At 42.6% G+C, this 20,189-nt stretch overlaps 1 protein-coding gene across 5 annotated transcripts in view; it reads left to right on the top strand.

The window, feature by feature from the left end:
• Positions 1–20,189, top strand: part of cep135 (centrosomal protein 135) — a 134,199-nt gene that overhangs the window by 18,128 nt on the left and 95,882 nt on the right. For all 5 annotated transcript variants that reach the window (XM_063043105.1, XM_063043103.1, XM_063043104.1 and 2 more), the window contains exon 6: positions 13,567–13,651. In XM_063043105.1, the coding sequence (XP_062899175.1) occupies positions 13,567–13,651 (85 nt within the window). The remainder of the gene's footprint in view (positions 1–13,566; positions 13,652–20,189) is intronic.

Raw genomic sequence — 20,189 nt, 5'->3', positions numbered from 1 at the left:
GAGCTGGAATGTTATGATGAGGTTGTATAAGGCATTGGTGAGGCCGAATCTGGAGTATTGTGTTCAGTTTTGGTCACCAAATTACAGGAAGGATATAAATAAGGTTGAAAGAGTGCAGAGAAGGTTTACAAGGATGTTGCCGGGACTTGAGAAACTCAGTTACAGAGAAAGGTTGAATAGGTTAGGACTTTATTCCCTGGAGCGTAGAAGAATGAGGGGAGATTTGATAGAGGTATATAAAATTATGATGGGTATAGATAGAGTGAATGCAAGTAGGCTTTTTCCACTGAGGCAAGGGGAGAAAAAAACCAGAGGACATGGGTTAAGGGTGAGGGGGGAAAAGTTTAAAGGGAACATTAGGGGGGGCTTCTTCACACAGAGAGTGGTGGGAGTATGGAATGAGCTGCCAGACAAGGTGGTAAATGCAGGTTCTTTTTTAACATTTAAGAATAAATTGAACAGATACATGGATGGGAGGTGTATGGAGGGATATGGTCCGTGTGCAGGTCAGTGGGACTAGGCAGAAAATGGTTCGGCACAGCCAAGAAGGGCCAAAGGGCCTGTTTCTGTGCTGTAGTTTCTATGGTTCTATGGGAAGACACAACGGGTAGTCAGCGCTTTGTGATTGTTGTTTTGACCCCAACATCTGTGGAGTATTTTGTGTATTTCTACCTTATATAGGCTGTGTATTTATCATATCATTCCTGCTTTTACTATACGTTAGTGTTATTTTAGGTTTTATGTGTTATTTGGTAGATTATTTTTTGGGTCTGGGAACGCAAAAAATATTTCCTATATAAATTAATGGTAATTGCTTCTTTGCTTTACGCCATTTCGGCTTACAAACGGTTTCATAGGAACGCTCTACCTTCGGATAGCGGGGAAACCTATATAATGTATATGTGTGTGTGTATATTTATTTTTTTATGTATGTACACATATATGTATATTTATTTACATATATACGTATACGTGTGTGTATGTGTTATATTCTGTGTGTTTGCTAAGCTAGGGGATCGCAGGTTGGAAATGCCTGTATTAGGTCTGCAGCCTGTTGGTGAAATCCTTACCCCTGACAACAGTAGACAAAATTATCTTGGAATCATGTCTGATTACAGAAATATGAATGTTTTATTGGAAAAGCTCCAATAGCTATTGCCTTTGTGGCTACTTAGCTGTCTTGTGTAGCATGCTGTTATGGTCTTGGTTCTGGTGGCACATTGTAGGGAGCGCCATAGTTAGAACAGATTATCAGTTGTTTGGTAAGATGCCTGTTGGTCTCTTGGAACTATCTGCATGCTCTTTGAGCTGAAAAATGACTGTCTCCTGATAAATGCTATCTACAAAGCACTGAGCCTCATTGATGGAATAGAGGTTTCAGACTCTTCCAGCTGACCACCCTTATGGTTGTCAAAACTGGGAACCATTGTAAGGTTCCCACATGATACAAGGATGTACTGTATGTTCCACATGTGTGAGCTAGCTTGTCATGCTCTATCATGTCTAATTCTTCCTAATGTATCTCTAAACAGTAACCCTAAAAGCCATCTTTCACTCAGGGATAAAGGGGGTAAATGTGTCAGGGGGTACTTTGCTTCAGTGCTCACCAGGGAAAGGGACTTTGACAAATGTGAGGTCAGCGTAGAACAGGCTAATGTTCTGAAGCATGTTGAGTATCCCAGGTTACTACAGGAAATGAAGGGAAAGATTAATGGGGCATTGATCTTCACATCTCCCCTGGAGTAATACCAAAGGATTGAAGGATGGCAAATATTGTTCAGTCATTTAGAAAAGGAATTGGGGGTAATCCTGGGAATTATAGATCACCGAGTCTTACGTCATTGTCAGCAAAACAATCGAGGGATCCTTGGGGATAGAATTTACAAGCATTTGTATAATCATAGTCTTATTAGGGATAGTCAGCATGGCTTTGTGAGGGTGAGGTTGTGCTTGAGGATTTTGAGGAAGTGCCAGAATAATTTGATGGAAGTAGAGTGGTGGTTGTGTATATAGATTTTAGTAAGGTGTTTGACAAGGTTCCCCATGGTAGGTTCATTCAGAAAGTTATGAGGCATGGGATTATTGAAAACTTGGCTGCATTGATTTGTAATTGGCCTGCCCATGGAAGGCAGAGGACGGTAGTAGATGGAGTGTATTCCTCCTGCAGATGAGTGACCTGTGATGTTCTAAAAGGATCTCTTGTGTGTCCCCTGCTCTTTGTGATGAGCAGTGGAAGGTTGGGGTAGGTAAATTTTTGAACGACATGAAGTTGGTAGTGTTGTGAATAGTATAGAATGTTGTTCAGTTGCAACCGGATATAAACAGGATACAAAGCTGGACAGATTCCACAGATTCACTACTGTCTGGCTAAAGAAATTCCTCCTCATTGATCAGCGGTCCCCAACCACCGGGCCGCAAAGCATGTGCTACCGGGCCGTGAGGAAACTATATGAGTCAGCTGCACCTTTCCTCATTCCCTGTCACGCACTGTTGAACTTGAACAGTGTTGCCAACTGTCCTGTATTTGCCAGGATATCCCGTATATTGGGCTAAATTGGTTTGTCCCATATGGGACTGCCCATGTCCCATATTTCCCCCGATAAGGTTCCTATGAAACCATTCGTGCCGAAATGGCGTAAAGCGAAGAAGCAATTACCATTAATTTAAATGGGAAAAATTTTTCAGCGTTCCCAGACCCAATAAGTAACCTAACAAATCATACCAAATAACACATAAAACCGAAAATAAATAACACTAACATGTAGTAAAAGCAGGAATGATATGATAAATACACAGCCTATATAAAGTAGAAATAATGTATGTACAGTATAGTTGGGAAGATGAAGGCAAAACCGATTTATGGGGAAAAATCGGCACGTACGCGCATGCGCACATCATATGCGCACGTCACACATGCGCACACAGGTGTCCGCGCAAGGCTTCATGGTCATGGTAGTCTTTCCTGTTGTAAAGTGTCCCGGGATTTGACTGCTATTTTTGTTCCTTATTTGGGAGTGAGAAAGTTGGCAACCCTAACTGAAAAAGACATGTCGAGGTGAGTTCAACCCTACTGGAATACCCCCGCGCTCCCCCGGTCGGCTGGTCCGCAAGAATATTGTCAATATTAAACCGGTCTGCGGTGCAAAAAAGGTTGGGGACCCCTGTTCTAAATGGATGTCCCTCTAGTCCTCTTGTCTGAGGCAGTGCAGTCTGGTACTAGACTCACCCACTATAGGAAACATCCTCCCTACATCCACTCTGTCCATATCTTTCAATGTTCGATAAATTTCAATGAGACCCCCCCCCCCCCATTCTTTTAAACTTCAGCAAGTACAGGCCCAGAGCCATCAAACATTGCTCACACATTGACCCTGTCATTCCTGGAATCATTTTTATGAACCTCCTCTGGACCCTCTCCAGTGCCAGCACATCCTTTCTTAAAGGCTTTTGACAAGGTCCTACACAGGAGATTAGTGTGCAAACTTAAAGCACACGGTATTCGGGGTATGGTATTGATATGGATAGAGAATTGGTTGGCAGACAGGAAGCAAAGAGTGGGAATAAACGGGACCTTTTCAGATAGGCAGGCAGTGACGAGTAGGGTACCGCAAGGCTCAGTGCTGGGACCCCAATTGTTTGCAATATATATTAATGACTTAGACGAGGGGATTAAATGCAGCATCTCCAAGTTTGCAGATGACACGAAGCTGGGCAGCAGCGTTAGCTGTGAGGAGGATGCTAAGAGGATGCAGGGTGACTTGGATAGGTTAGGTGAGTGGGCAAATTCATGGCAGATGCAATTTAATGTGGATCAATGTGAGATTATCCACTTTGGTGGCAAGAACAGGAAAACAAATTATTATCTGAATGGTGGCCGATTAGGAAAAGGGGAGGTGCAACGAGACCTGGGTGTCATTGTACACCAGTCATTGAAAGTGGGCCTACAGGTACAACAGGCGGTGAAAAAGGCGAATGGTATGCTGGCATTCATAGCAAGAGGATTCGAGTACAGGAGCAGGGAGGTACTACTGCAGTTGTACAAGGCCTTGGTGAGATCACACCTAGAGTATTGTGTGCAGTTTTGGTCCCCTGATCTGAGGAAAGACATTCTTGCCATAGAGGGAGTACAAAGAAGGTTCACCAGATTGATTCCTGGGATGGCTGGACTTTCATATGTTGAAAGACTGGATCGGCTAGGCTGAAACTCTCTGGAATTTAGAAGATTGAGGGGGGGTCTTATTGAAACGTATAAAATTCTAAAGGGATTAGACAGGCTAGATGTAAGAAGATTGTTCCCAATGTTGGGGAAGTCCAGAACGAGGGGTCACAGTTTGAGGATAAAGGGGAAGCCTTTTGGGACCGAGATGAGGAAAAACTTCTTCACACAGAGAGTGGTGAATCTGTGGAATTCTCTGCCACAGGAAACAGTTGAGGCCAGTTCATTGGCTATATTTAAGGGGGAGTTAGATATGGCCCTTCTGGCTAAAGGGATCAGCGGGTATGGAGAGAAGGCAGGTATAGGGTTCTGAGTTGGATGATCAGCCATGATCGTACTGAATGGCGGTGCAAAGGGCTCGAATGGCCGACTCCTGCACCTATTTTCTATGTTTCTATAAGGGCTGTAAAACTACTTACAATATCCCAAGTGCAGTCTGACCAGTGCCTTATAAAGCCTCAGCGTTACATCCTTGCTCTTATATTGTCGTCCTCTTGAAATTAGTGCTAACATTGCATTTGCCTTCCTTACCACCAACTCAACCTGCAAGATAACCTTTAAGGAATATTGTACAAGGACTCCCAAGTATCTATTAACCTCTGATTTTTGACTTTTCTCTGTTTAGAAAATAATCTACACTTTTATTCTTTCTACTTCGCTGCACTATATTCCATCTGCCACTTCTTTCCCCATTCTCACGACCTGTCTCAGTACTTCTGCAGACTTTCTGCTCCTCAACATTGCCCCTCCACCTGTTTTTGTATCATCTGCAAACTTAGCCACAAAGCCATCAATTCTGTCATCAAAATCTTTCACATATAATGTGAAAAAAGCAGTCCCTACACTGACTGCTGTGGAACACCACTAGTCCCACACTAGGATGTGGGAGTGGGAGAGTGAATGCAAAGGAAATTCACCAGGATTGGTGGTGGTGTGGGCTGTGAGGAAGATCATCAGAGCTTGCAATGGGATCTGGACCAGCTGGAAAATGGCAGATGAAACTTAATGCAGACAAGTTCAAGATGTTGCACTTCGGTAAGACCAACCAGAGTAGGTCTTACACAGTGAAAGGCAGGGTGCTGAGGAGTGCTGTAGAACAAAGGCATCTGGGAATACAGCTCCATAATTCATTGAAAATGGTGTCATAAATAGATAGGTTCATAAAGAAAGCTTTTGGCACATTGGTCTCCATAAATTCAAGTATTGAGTACAGGAGATGAGATGTTACGTTGAACCTGTATAAGATGTTAATTTGGAGTATTGTGTGCACTTTTGATCACCTACCTACAGGAAAAATGTAAATAAGGTTGAAAGATAACAGAAAATTTACAAGGATGTTGCCAGGTCTGCAGGACCTGAGTTATAAGAAAAGATTGAATATGGTAGGACTGTAATCCTTGGTAGAAGATTGAGAGGAGATTTGACAATGTACAATATAGAAAATTATGAGGGGTATAGATAGGGTAAATGCAAGCAGGCTTTTTCCACTGAGGTTGGGTGGGACTACAACTAGAGGTCATGGGTTAAGGGTGAAAGGTGAAAATAAGGGGAACATGAGGGGAAACATCTTCACTTAGAGGGTTGTGAGAGTGAGGAATGAATTGCCGGTGCAAGTGGTGCTTTCAAACTGGATTTTAACATTTAAGATGTTAAATGTTTTGATAGGTACATGGATAGTAGGGCTGTGGAGGGGTATGGTCCAGGTGCAGATTGATGGGAGTAGGTAGATCAGCACAAACCAGATGGGCTGAAAGGTCTGTATCTCTGCAACACAAACAAAATGCTGGAGGAACTCAGCAGGCCAGGTAGCATCTATGAAAAAGAGTACAGTCGATGTTTCGGGCCAAGATCCTTCATCAGGACTCCACGCTGTACTTTTCTATGACAATGATCCTATGATGCTGCCTGAATTAGAGAGCATTTCTTATGAGGAAAAGTTAAGTGAACTAGGGCTTTTCTCTTTGGATCAGAGAATGAGGAGAGGTGGTTTAATAGAGGTGTTTGAGATTGAAAGCTATAGATGGAGTAGACAGCCAACATCTTTTCCCGAAGGCACCAATAGTCAATACCAGAGGATATAGAAACATAGAAACATAGAAGATAGGTGCAGGAGTAGGCCATTCGGCCCTTTGAGCCTGCACCGCCATTTATTATGATCATGGCTGATCATCCAACTCAGAACCCCGCCCCAGCCTTCCCTCCATACCCCCTGACCCCTGTAGCCACAAGGGCCATATCTAACTCCCTCTTAAATATAGCCAATGAACTGGCCTCAACTGTTTCCTGTGGCAGAAAATTCCACAGATTCACCACTCTCTGTGTGAAGAAGTTTTTCCTAATCTCGGTCCTAAAAGGCTTCCCCTCTATCCTCAAACTGTGGCCCCTCGTTCTGGACTTCCCCAACATCGGGAACAATCTTCCTGCATCTAGCCTGTCCAATCCCTTTAGGATCTTATACGCTTCAATCAGATCCCCCCTCAATCTTCTAAATTCCAACGAGTACAAGCCCAGTTCATCCAGTCTTTCTTCATATGAAAGTCCTGCCATCCCAGGAATCAAACTGGTGAACCTTCTTTGTACTCCCTCTAAGGCAAGGATGTCTTTCCTCAGATTAGGGGACCAAAACTGCACACAATACTCCAGGTGTGGTCTCACCAAGGCCTTGTACAACTGCAGTAGTACCTCCCTGCTCCTGTACTCGAATCCTCTCGCTATAAATGCCAGCATACCATTCGCCTTTTTCACCGCCTGCTGTACCTGCATGCCCACCTTCAATGACTGGTGTATGATGACACCCAGGTCTCGTTGCACCTCCCCTTTTCCTAATCGGCCATCATTCAGATAATAATCTGTTTTCCTATTTTTGCCACCAAAGTGGATAACTTCACATTTATCCACATTAAATTGCATCTGCCATGAATTTGCCCACTCACCCAACCTATCCAAGTCACCCTGCATCCTCTTAGCATCCTCCTCACTGCTAACACTGCCGCCCAGCTTCGTGTCATCCGCAAACTTGGAGATGCTGCATTTAATTCCCTCATCCAAGTCATTAATATATATTGTAAACAACTGGAGTCCCAGCACTGAGCCTTGCGGTACCCCACTAATCACCGCCTGCCATTCTGAAAAGGTCCCGTTTATTCCCACTCTTTGCTTCCTGTCTGCTAACCAATTCTCCACCCACACCAATACCTTACCCCCAATACTGTGTGCTTTAAGTTTGCACACTAATCTCCTGTGTGGGACCTTGTCAAAAGCCTTTTGAAAATCCAAATATACCACATCCACTGGTTCTCCCCTATCCACTGTACTAGTTACATCCTCAGAACATTCTGAGATTCGTCAGACATGATTTTCCTTTCACAAATCCATGCTGACTTCGTCCGATCATTTCACCGCTTTCCAAATGTGCTGTTATCACATCCTTGATAACTGACTCCAGCAGTTTCCCCACCACCGACGTTAGGCTAACCGGTCTATAATTCCCCGGTTTCTCTCTCCCTCCTTTTTTAAAAAGTGGAGTTACATTAGCCACCCTCCAATCCTCAGGAACTAGTCCAGAATCTAACGAGTTTTGAAAAATTATCACTAATGCATCCACTATTTCTTGGGCTACTTCCTTAAGCACTCTAGGATGCAGACCATCTGGCCCTGGGGATTTATCTGCCTTCAATCCCTTCAATTTACCTAACACCACTTCCCTACTAACATGTATTTCGCTCAGTTCCTCCATCTCACTGGACCCTCTGTCCCCTACTATTTCTGGAAGATTATTTATGTCCTCCTTAGTGAAGACAGAACCAAAGTAATTATTCAATTGGTCTGCCATGTCCTTGCTCCCCATAATCAATTCACCTGTTTCTGTCTGCAGGGGACCTACATTTGTCTTTACCAGTCTTTTCCTTTTTACATATCTATAAAAGCTTTTACAGTCCGTTTTTATGTTCCCTGCCAGTTTTCTCTCATAATCTTTTTTCCCCTTCCTAATTAAGCCCTTTGTCCTCCTCTGCTGAACTCTGAATTTCTCCCAGTCCTCAGGTGAGCCACTTTCTCTGGCTAATTTGTATGCTTCTTCTTTGGAATTGATACTATCCCTAATTTCTCTTGTCAGCCACGGGTGCACTACCTTCCTTGATTTATTCTTTTGCCAAACTGGGATGAACAATTGTTGTAGTTCATCCATGCAACCTTTAAATGCTTGCCATTGCATATCTACCGTCAATCCTTTAAGTGTCATTTGCCAGTCTATCTTAGCTAATTCACGTCTCATACCTTCAAAGTTACCCCTCTTTAAGTTCAGAACCTTTGTTTCTGAATTAACTATGTCACTCTCCATCTTAATGAAGAATTCCACCATATTATGGTCACTCTTACCCAAGGGGCCTCTCACGACAAGATTGCTAATTAACCCTTCCTCATTGCTCAAAACCCAGTCCAGAATAGCCTGCTCTCTAGTTGGTTCCTCGACATGTTGGTTCAAAACACCATCCCGCATACACTCCAAGAAATCCTCTTCCTCAGCACCTTTACCAATTTGGTTCACCCAATCTACATGTAGATTGAAGTCACCCATTATAACTGCTGTTCCTTTATTGCACACATTTCTAATTTCCTGTTTAATACCATCTCCAACCTCACTACTACTGTTAGGTGGCCTGTACACAACTGCCACCAGCGTCTTCTGCCCCTTAGTGTTACGCAGCTCTACCCATATCGATTCCACATCTTCCCAGTTTATGTCCTTCCTTTCTATTGCGTTAATCTCGTCTTTAACCAGCAACGCCACCCCACCTCCCCTTCCTTCATGTCTATCCCTCCTGAATATTGAATATCCCTGAACGTTGAGCTCCCATTCCTGGTCACCCTGGAGCCATGTCTCTGTGATCCCAACTATATCATAATCATTAATAACAATCTGCACTTTCAATTCATCCACCTTATTACGAATGCTCCTTGCATTGACACACAAAGCCTTCAGGCGCTCTTTTACAACTCTCTTAGCCCTTATACAATTATGTTGAAAAATGGCCCTTTTTAATGCTTGCCCTGGATTTGTCGGCATGCCACTTTTACTTTTCTCCTTTGTACTTTTTGCTTCTACCCTCACTTTACACCCCTCTGTCTCTCTGCACTGGTTCCCATCCCCCTGTTGTGAACTAACCTCCTCACGCCTAGCCTCTTTAATCTGATTCCCACCCCCCAACCATTCTAGTTTAAAGTCACCTCAGTAGCTCCCGCTAATCTCCCTGCCAGGATATTGGTCCCCCTAGGATTCAAGTGTAACCCGTCCTTTTTGTACAGGTCACGCCTGCACCAAAAGAGGTCCCAATGATCCAAAAACTTGAATCCCTGCCCCCTGCTCCAATCCCTCAGCCACGCATTTATCCTCCACCTCATCGCATTCCTACTCTCACTGTCACGTGGCACAGGCAGTAATCCCGAGATTACTACCTTTGCTGTCCTTTTTCTCAACTCCCTTCCTAGCTCCCTATATTCTCCTTTCAGGACCTCATCCCTTTTCCTACCTATGTCATTGGTACCTATATATACCACGACCTCTGGCTCCTCACCCTCCCATTTCAAGATATCTTGGACACGATCAGAAATATCCCGGACCCTGGCACCAGGGAGGCAAACTACCATCCGGGTCTCTGGACTGCGTCCACAGAATCGCCTATCTGACCCCCTTACTATCGAGTCCCCTATCACAACTGCCCTCCTCTTCCTTGCCCTACCCTTCTGAGCTGCAGGGCCAGACTCTGTGCCGGAGGCACGGCCACTGTCGCTTCCCCCTGGTAAGCTGTCCCCCCCCAACCGTACTCAAACAGGAGTACCTGTTGTTAAGGGGCACAGCCACCGGGGTACTCCCTATTACCTGACTTTTCCCCTTCCCCCTCCTAACTGTGACCCACTTGTCTGCCTCCCGTGGCCCCCCGTGAAATAAAATCTATTTAAGGTGAGTGGTGGAGAGTTTAGGGAGATGTCAGGTAGTAAACGGAGACTGATAAATGGCCAGACACACTGCCCGGGGTGGTGGTAGTACCTCATACAGTGGGTGCATTTAAGAGACTCTTAGGTAGGCATGACGATGTAAGAAGAATGGATGGTTATGTATGAGGGAAGAGTCAGATTGATCAAGAACTTGGTTGCTATATTTAAGTATCTCCACAACATCATGGATTGATGGGGCCCAACTTGTGCTGTAATGTTCAATGTACATCAAAGTCCCCTACTTGTCTAAATCTTGGTTTAGTACTCCATGGAACTAGACACCATGCACTAACAACACACATCAAAGTTGCTGGTAAACACAGCAGGCCAGGCAGCATCTCTAGGAAGAGGTACAGTTGACGTTTCAGGCCGAGACCCTTCGTCAGGACTAACTGAAAGAAGAGCTAGTAAGAGATTTGAAAGTGGAAGGGGGAGGGGGAGATCCAAAATGATAAGAGAAGACAGGAGGGGGAGGGATGGAGCCAAGAGTTGGACAGGTGATTGGCAAAAGGGATATGAGAGGATCATGGGACAGGAGGCTTAGGGAGAAAGAAAAGGGGGAGGGAGGGAAAAACCCAGAGGATGGGCAAGGGGTATAGTCAGAGGGACAGAGGGAGAAAAAGGAGAGAGAAAAAGAATGGGTGTATAAATAAATAACGGATGGGGTACGAGGGGGAGGTGGGGCATTAGCGGAAGTTTGAGAAGTCAATGTTCATGCCATCAGGTTGGAGGCTACCCAGACGGAATATAAGGTGTTGTTCCTCCAACCTGAGTGTGGCTTCATCTTTACAGTAGAGGAGGCCGTGGATAGACATGTCAGAATGGGATGTGGAATTAAAATGTGTGACCACTGGGAGATCCTGCTTTCTTTGGCGGACAGAGCGTAGGTGTTCAGCGAAACGATCTCCCACTCTGCGTCGGGTCTTGCCAATATATAGAAGGCCACATCGGGAGCACCGGACGCAGTATATCTTGCCAATAACTTCAGTGATCATCGAAGATGAGGAGGTGTCAGCAGCCTTTGTTTCTAAGCCTATAAATAGAGGACTTTTTTTTTACTTCAGGTTGAGACTCTTCTTTTGATATGTTCCTTGTGGGACTTTGAGTTGATTGCCATGATGTGTGATTTGGATAGCACACTACAATAAATGAGAACATCTTACTGGAGAAAGGAAATAAAACTAATTCTGGAAATAGAAGCATATGGGCTGCTTGACAAAAGGAACATTTCATACCATTATCTGGGTCAAAAGACACACGTTCTTCATATGCAATTGTTGAATCTCAACTACTGTATTTTGTGTGAATCCTTTATGTACTGATTTTCGCAGTACAAATGCAATGTTGGGAATTCCTTTGTGCCCAAGAGCTAAGAATCTTGCATGGTATGCATTTTTATTTGCACCCTAAGATCTAGTGGTAGTTCAGTCTCTTAAAGTATGTGTTTTCAGTCCTGTCATCAAAAATATTATGTATATGCTATCTTTAACATAATGAAATACTGCAAGATAATTCATATCAGCATCATCTGACAGGAAACCATATATGAAGATGAAAGAAACAAGACGGCTAGTTTAGTATTTAAAAAAATAATGAAGTTTTGCCTGTGCTGCAGCTGATGCACAACCATTGTGACAAGAATACCTGAATGATGTTGTACATTCCCTATTGAACTTATGTTAGTATAAAACTAATTGAAATTACATTAGATCTATGAATTAGTTATGTCAGCTTATTACAATCTGATATGAAATTTTAAAACAGCAAAAATGAAAATATGAGAAGGGGAAAGTCATAAAACACTAAAATATATGAATTAATTAAATAAATATATAAATTAATTAAAATATATGAATATAGGAATACTAAGCTTTTGAAATGTATTCTTTTAAAAGAAGTCTTCACATTTTATGTACATTATCTTCATTTTCATTCAATCTCAATTTTGTGTTTATTTTCTGTAGGGAAAGAGATGAGAGTCAGCTTTTGTGTGTAGAGTCCAGGAACTTGCTCACTAAAATTGGCCTAGTCATTAGTGATCACAACCCATGACAAATATAAACGAGGAGAATTACTTTTCTCTCAGAAAAGTTTGTTGCCACTGAAAAATGTTGTTGCCATAAGACTCATGTGACTGAATAATTGTACTTCAAGTAAACTGTAGAAGGAAGTGGGACAGTGGGAAAGGCATTTTGGAAAAAAATAACACAGGATTAAGGAACTGTGCCTGCTTGCACAAAAAATAGCAGAAAGGAGGAGAATATAATGCCACATCATATTTCCTCAGGCAGCTCCTCAAGGTTTTGAATGGGTTTGGAATGGCTGATGAAGCTAATGTAGTCTCTGCTACAGGTGCGCAAGAAGTCCTTGATGGGGCGGGGGTTGGGGCACTTGGTTGATTGTGTAGTATGGGAAGTGATGAATTTTTTTCTGCCAATCTTGTTGAGATCTTGAACATTCCTGAACAAGGAATTCTAGATTCTGAATGCCTTCTCAGATTTTGAGTATCAAGGGTTTGTCGTTCCCAGGGACACTTTGAGAATGCGCTTGAATCTTTATTCTCCTTGTGATTCTTGCCTAGACTTGAACTCAGAGAAGGGGTGCTTGTTTCAGCAATCCTTTAATAAGTGTAAAGATGACATGGGCTGCTCAGCAGAACTCGCTAGGTGTAGTAGGGCCTTGGGATGGGGCACTCCTCATGTTGTTTGGTTTATCCTGCTGCTGCATTTGCAGAAACATCATGGTGGTATTTGAGCTGCGTGAATTAGTCCATGCTTCAGTAGGATGCAGATTGGTGGAGCTCACTGTTGGCTTGTAGACATTGAGCTTTGTACTATGTTTAAGGTTGTGATCTTCAAATATTCCTTTTGTCAAATAATCAGAACCTGGCTGGCTGTACTGACGAGCTGAGGTGATGATAACATATTATGCATATTGGGAACCTGAGCACCCTGACTGTTTCAGAAGTACTTTGGGAGACTCGAAAGTACTTCAACAGTAATCAAACACGATACAATTATTGGTGCAATTAAGCATCAAGATTCTGTTACATGTCAGCAATTCACATACATTTTAAAATTGTGTTTTTATCAAGCTATGTCTTAATTCTTTTCTGTTAACTTGGATTTGTATTTGGACATGGTGGGCCAAAAGACCCTTTCTGTTCAGTGATTCTATATTTCATTATCTGATTTGCAGTAAAGATCTAAAAAGACAGTCATGAGCTGGTATTTCAGTGATTGATTTAATTTTAGTTCTTTTTGGTACAGATTTTTAAAAACTTTTTTTCTAATATCTTGATGCAAATAATTCTTGCATGATATTTACTTTTTTGACTTACTTTTATGATTTACCAGAATAATGGGTCTTCAAGACACAGTTAATAATCTCAAGGCTGAACTGGATAAATCAGATCGTGAGATGAGAAAATTTCAGAGGCAGGTGAGATGATCTCATGTGTGCATGCAAGTTTATGTTGTAACTTTTTGTTTTACAGAAAACAGAATTATTTACATCTTGGCAAACTTATCTTGATTTTCCATCTAACTGATAGCTAATGTAATTCTGGCATCATTCTTTAAAAATGAGAATACTTCATTCACAAAGGGCTTTAAGTGTATGTTGTAGAGTAATGCCTTCATGGCCAAAAATGAATTATAAGGCAATTATTATACTATTCTTTATGATCTCCCAAATCTGTCCCACAGCATAGCGATGATCTATTTTCCTTATTCTATTATCACCCTATTGTACCCTAGCCAAGGTTAATTCCTATTTAAGCTGTTCTGCATGTACATTTTATAATTTTCTCAGCTGGTTCACTCAAAATACAGCTCCAATATTGATTTTTACTTTTTTTAAAATCTGTATTTAGAAGGAAGCCTTTTTAGGTGCCAGGGAAGTCTCTTTATGAAAAGGCAGTTGTGGCTGGATTCATTCCAGTATTCCAAATTCATTTATGCTTCCTGTAACTTGAATGTGACTAAAACTGAATTTTATAGAGCCATTATCTCCTGATCTAATTACTTACCCCTGACATCTCATCTGAACCTACTTCCAAGCACCTTAAAACTGTGCCCTCTTGTGTTAGCCATTTCAGCCCTGGGAAAAAGCCTCTGACTATCCACATGATCAATGCTTCTATACCTCTGTCGGGTCACCTCTCATCCTCCATCACTCCAAGGAGAAAAGGTCAAGTTCACTCAACCTATTCTCATAAGGCATGCTTCTTAATCCAGGCAACATCCTTGTAAATCTCCTCTGCACCCTTTCTATGGTTTCCATATCCTTCCTGTAGTGAGGTGACCAGAACTGAGCACAGTGCTCCAAGTGGAGTCTGACCAGGGCCCTATATAGCTGCAACATTACCTCTCCTAAGCTCAATCCCACGATTGATGAAGGCCAATACATGGTATGCCTTCTTCACCACAGAGTCATCGTGTGCAGCAGCTTTGAGCGTCCTATGGACTCAGACCTCAATATCCTTCTGATCCTCCACACTGCCAAGAGTCTTACCATTAATACTATATTCTGTCATCATATTTGACCTATCAAAATGAACCACTTCACACTTATTGGGTTGAACTCCATCAGCCACTTCTCAGCCCAGTTTTGCATCCTGTCAGTGTCCCGCTGTAACCTCTGACAGCCCTCCACACTATCCACAACACCCCCAACCTTTGTGTCATCAGCAACTTTACTAACCCATCCCTCCACTTCCTCATCCAGGTCATTTATAAAAATCACAAAGAGTATGGGTCCCAGAACAGATTCCTGAGGCACACCACTGGTCACCGACCTCCACGCAGAATATGATCCGTCTATAACCACTCTTTGCCTCCTGTGGGCAAGCCAGTCCTGGATCCACAAAGCAATGTCCCCTTGGATCCCATGCCTCCTTACTTCCTCAATAAGCCTTACATGGGGTACCTTGTCAAATGCCTTGCTGAAATCCATATGCACTACATCTTCTGCTGTACCTTCATCAATATGTTTAGTCACCTTCTCAAAAAATTTAATCAGGCTCGTAAGGCTCGTATTTTCATATACTAAAAATTAAATATAGGTATATTTTAAACTTATTAACTCATGAGATGGTTAACCTTGTATGCACGGAATTTCACATACTTTTGGTGAACTATTAAACTTTATGTAATCGAATCATATAAGAACAACCTTGCAGAATGACATATAGTTGATTATCAAAGTGAATAATATTTCAATTTGGATCAAAATAATAAAGGTATATAATTTATAAATTAACACATCCAACGCCAATATTTTTAAAGGTACTTTTTTTTTACTGTAAGTCACATGCAAGTTTACTTGTGAATTTTCATTCATATGAAAGCCATACAGCTTCTTTTGAATTTCCTTAATTTGAAGCACCAATGGTACGAAGATTTTCTGACGTGAATGTTACTTTAGTACCTGGCACTGTGAAAGCTGCCTTTTACAATGACAGTCCTCAACTGGTAAGAGAAAAGCTGATAGATTCTTTTATCTCTTTTTATTCTCTTCTGTTTTCTATTTTGCCAAGTCTTTACCATTGCTTGTCTACATCATGTCCAGAATGTTCAAATTTCATGAATCTTTTTGCTCAAGAGAAGAGGTAATCTCCATTTGGTTCTTTGTTCAGTACAGCTTTCCTACCTATGCAATGCTATTCAGAAATGACGTTATAGTGTGTAATCTGTATTTTTAATTTTGATGAAGCCTGTCATTTAACCTTCTGCTTTATGCATAGCTCCTTATTCGGTCTCTTCTGCCTTCCTGAAACATTGAAACATTTTACTGTCTCCACTTAATCTTTAACACTAGAAAGTCTGCAGATGCTGGAAATCCAAAGCAAGCACACACACAAAATGCTGGAGGAACTCAGCAGGTCAGGCAGCATCTATGAAATGAATAAATTGTCGGCGTTTCAGGCTGAGACCTCTCTCCAGTCCTGAAGAAGGGTCTCAGCCCAAAACATTGACTGTTTATTTCCATAGTTGTTGCCCCATCTGCCTGAATTGCTGAGTTCCTCCAGCATTTTGTGTGTGCTGCTCCATTTAATCTTTGCCTGCTTTGAATTTTTAAAATATTCTGCAGGAATGTAACCTTTTGTCTTTTTGATACTCACTGAGAGACCAGCGCTCACCCTTTAATTGCTTTTCCTTGATTCACCTTCTTTTACTGCTGTTAAAGTATCATCTGTAATGTCTTAGATGATCTTGTCTTGATTCCAGCCTGAACCCTTTCTAGATTAGGTATTGTCATAAAGTGCTCATGGATGATGGGGCACATCCTGACACTGATTTGTCAATGTTGGATCATTCTGATTCCACCACCTGTACTTACTAGTTTATTGCTTGGGTTAGATAATTATAAGAAGGAAAATCAGTTATTTTCCTCAGTTCATTTTAAATTTCTTTCTAATCCACTCATACAACTACCTTCCTTTATCCTATAAAAGTTGTAGACTGTTATGTGCCTTGTGGTCTCTGGTGTCACATAAATGACTGTATATTTTTTGTGAGTGATCTCATTTTGCTTCCTGATAGCCCTAGCTGACCTGAGAGCTATCTTGTCCCCTGATCTAAAAACAGCATCCCGATTTCTCAGCTGTGCTTGGACCTCTGCTGTCAGCTGTGGCTCTTGATTTGCCTTCACATAGATATGTTTAATAACAGCAATGTCCTCGATGCAATTCTCTATGTAGCCAGTTGCAAATCTCGCATATTCATCAATGTTAACGTGATAGTTGAAGGTAGCCACCTCCCTGGGCATGTTTTCAAAATAGTCCCACAAAGCTGAGGTTGCTCCTTCCCCCTCCCCCACTTTCTTCCTCTGACTTCTCAGCTTTTTATCTTACCCTGATAAAGGGTCTTGGCCAGAAACGTCGACTATTTTGCTCTTTACCATAGATGCTGCCTGACCTGCTGAGTTCCTCCAGCATTTATTTGTGTGCGTGTGTTGCTTTGGACTTCCAGCATCTGCAGATTCTCTCAAGTTTGTGACTTGTGACAGTGGTTGGTATTTAGGAATTAACATAACAGATAAGTGGTCAGTCAGTCTGATGGGCGAGTGGCGAGCAGATTTAAATGCACCAGGGGTGTTGGTATTAACCAGATCTTACATTTTCTCACCTCTGGTAGCAAAGTTAACACGCTGATGGAATTAGGCAGGACTGTTTTTAAGTTAGCATGATTTCAGTTAGCAACAACGATTAAAAAAACCATCAGCGCCTCTGTACCTCCCTCTGCAATTGGATCCTCGACTTCCTAACCGGAAGACCACAATCTGTGCGGATTGGTGATAACATATCCTCTTCGCTGAGGATCAACACTGGCACACCTCAGGGGTGTGTGCTTAGCCCACTGCTCTACTCTCTGTATACACATGACTGTGTGTCTAGGCATAGCTCAAATGCCAGCTACAAATTTGCTGACGATACAGCCATTGTTGGTAGAATCTCAGGTGGTGATGAGAGGGCGTACAGGAGTGAGATATGCCAACTAGTGGAATGGTGCCGCAGCCACAACCTGGCACTCAACGTCAATAAGACAAAAGAGCTGATTGTGGACTTCAGGAAGGGTAAGACGAAGAAACACATACCAATCCTCATAGAGGAATCAGAAGTAGAGAGAGTGAGCAGTTTCAAGTTCCTGGGTGTCAAGATCTCTGAGGATCTAACCTGGTCCCAACATACTGATGTCATAAGGCAAGGCAGCGCTATACTTTATTAGGAGTTTGAAGAGATTTGACATGTCAACAAATACACTCAAAAACTTCTATAGTTGTACTGTGGAGAGCATTCTGACAGGCTGCATCACTGTCTGGTATTGGGGTGGGGGGGTGGGGGTGCTACTGCACAGGACTGAAAGAAGCTGCAGAAGGTTGTAAATCTAGTCAGCTCCATCTTGGGCACCAGCCTACAAAGTACCCAGGACATCTTCAGGGAGCAGTGTCTCAGAAAGGCAGTGTCCATTATTAAAGATCTTCAGCACCCAGGGCATGCCCTTTTCTCTCTGCTACCATCAGGTAGGAGGTACAGAAGCCGGAAGGCACACACTCAGCCATTCAGTAACAGCTTCTTCCTCTCTGCCATCTGATTCCTAAATGGACTTTGAAGCTTTGGACACTACCTCACTTTTTTTAATATACAGTATTCCTGTTTTTGCACATTTTTAATAATCTAGTCAATATATGTAATTGATTTACTTGTTTATTTATGTTTTATTTATTTATTTTTCTCTCTGCTAGATTATGTATTTCATTGAACTACTGCTGCTAAGTTAACAAATTTCATGTCACATGCCGGTGATAATAAACCTGATTCTGACTCTGAGTGTGTGGTTTGCAGGTTGCTGATAGCATTGTACATCTCACAAAGTGCTTTCCTAGCATTAGCATGGGGTGGGGAGGGGTGAGAGAGGTGGCACGGCAGGATGTATACAGCCACAATCACAATAGCAGTGAACTCCCTTGGTAAACAGAAGGGTCTGCACTTCACACCATCAAGAACTCTACCAGATGCGAGCAGTGAGTTGTCACTACTGGATTATTCACACACGGTTCATATCCTAGACATATACACCTTCACTGCTGCCAGAAATTGCAGGAATTCTGCTGGCCCAAAAAAAGAGGAAGCCCTCTACCTGGATTGCTGCTTCAGGGTGGCATCCTGGAGCCCGTTTTCTGTCAAGATGAGTGCACAGCTGTCCTTCATCTCACACTGATTGTCTCATGCGCAGGTAATGTAGTTTATTTTTTTGGCGCTCGAACGTTTGAAAGCAGAATTGACTGGAGAGCTGGCCTGCAGGGTTTCGCCTTTAGTTTTGCAGTGGTGCACTTCCTGTGTTTCTGTTTCCTTGCACACTGCTTCTAATGGTGTCTCCCCTGGGTAGAAGGTAATAAACCCATGTTACAGAGCTCATTTGCTGTCCAACAACTCACTAGTGAGGTAGACTTGCAGTACTTGGTGGTGTTGCAATCATAAAAGAAGACGTAAAGAATGAACAATTACATCATTAGTTGGAACTGCGTTGGCCACTGCAACTGGACACACCACCATCTTCAGCTTCTTTTGACCTCCTCATCCTCCTGTATATTTAATTGGTTTTGCACAGTCCTCATTGCTGTTAACTTCTGTTTCATTTTGTTTCATCATTTTAAAAGGATCTCTTTGCTTTGTCTGTCCTCTTCTGACCTTTCTGCTTACAGTAGTTTTCCTTGTTATTTTCACCTTCATTTTAAAGTCATTTTTCTGACTTCTGCAAATCATACTTGGCTTTTGTTTTCCCTGCAAACTTCACAGCCTTTTCTGACTATCAGCTCATTCTGTCACGACTTTCAGCCCAAAACACATTTTCCTTTTTCCCTTTTCAATGTATCCTAACTCTTCCTAAAGTTGATCTAACTTGACTGTTGATAAGATAAAACATGGAGCTCTTGTTCAGGCAGCATCTCTAGGAAGAGGGACGGTCGACATTTCAGGCTGAGACCCTTCGTCAGGACTAACTGAAGGAAGAGTTAGTAAGAGATTTGAAAGTGGGAGGGGGAGGGCTGGAGCCAACAGCTGGACAGGTGATTGGCAAAGGGGATATGAGAGGATCATGGGACAGGAGGTCTGGGAAGAAAGACAAGGGGGGGGGAACCCAGAGGATGGGCAAGGAGTATAGTCAGAGGGACAGAGGGAGAAAAAGGAGAGTGAGAGAAAGAATGTGTGTATAAAAATAAATAACGGATGGGGTACGAGGGGGAGATGGGGCATTAGCGGAAGTTAGAGAAGTCAATGTTCATGCCATCAGGTTGGAGGCTACCCAGACGGAATATAAGGTCTTGTTCCTCCAACCTGAGTGTGGCTTCATCTTTACAGTAGAGGAGGCCGTGGATAGACATGTCAGAATGGGATGTGGAATTAAAATGTGTGGCCACTGGGAGATCCTGCTTTCGCTGGTGGACAGAGCGTAGGTGTTCAGCAAAGTGGTCTCCC

Source organism: Mobula hypostoma, chromosome 3 (genome assembly GCF_963921235.1).
Source record: "Mobula hypostoma chromosome 3, sMobHyp1.1, whole genome shotgun sequence".
Classification (NCBI taxonomy): Eukaryota; Metazoa; Chordata; class Chondrichthyes; order Myliobatiformes; family Myliobatidae; genus Mobula; species Mobula hypostoma.
This window is presented reverse-complemented; position numbering and strand designations above follow the sequence as displayed.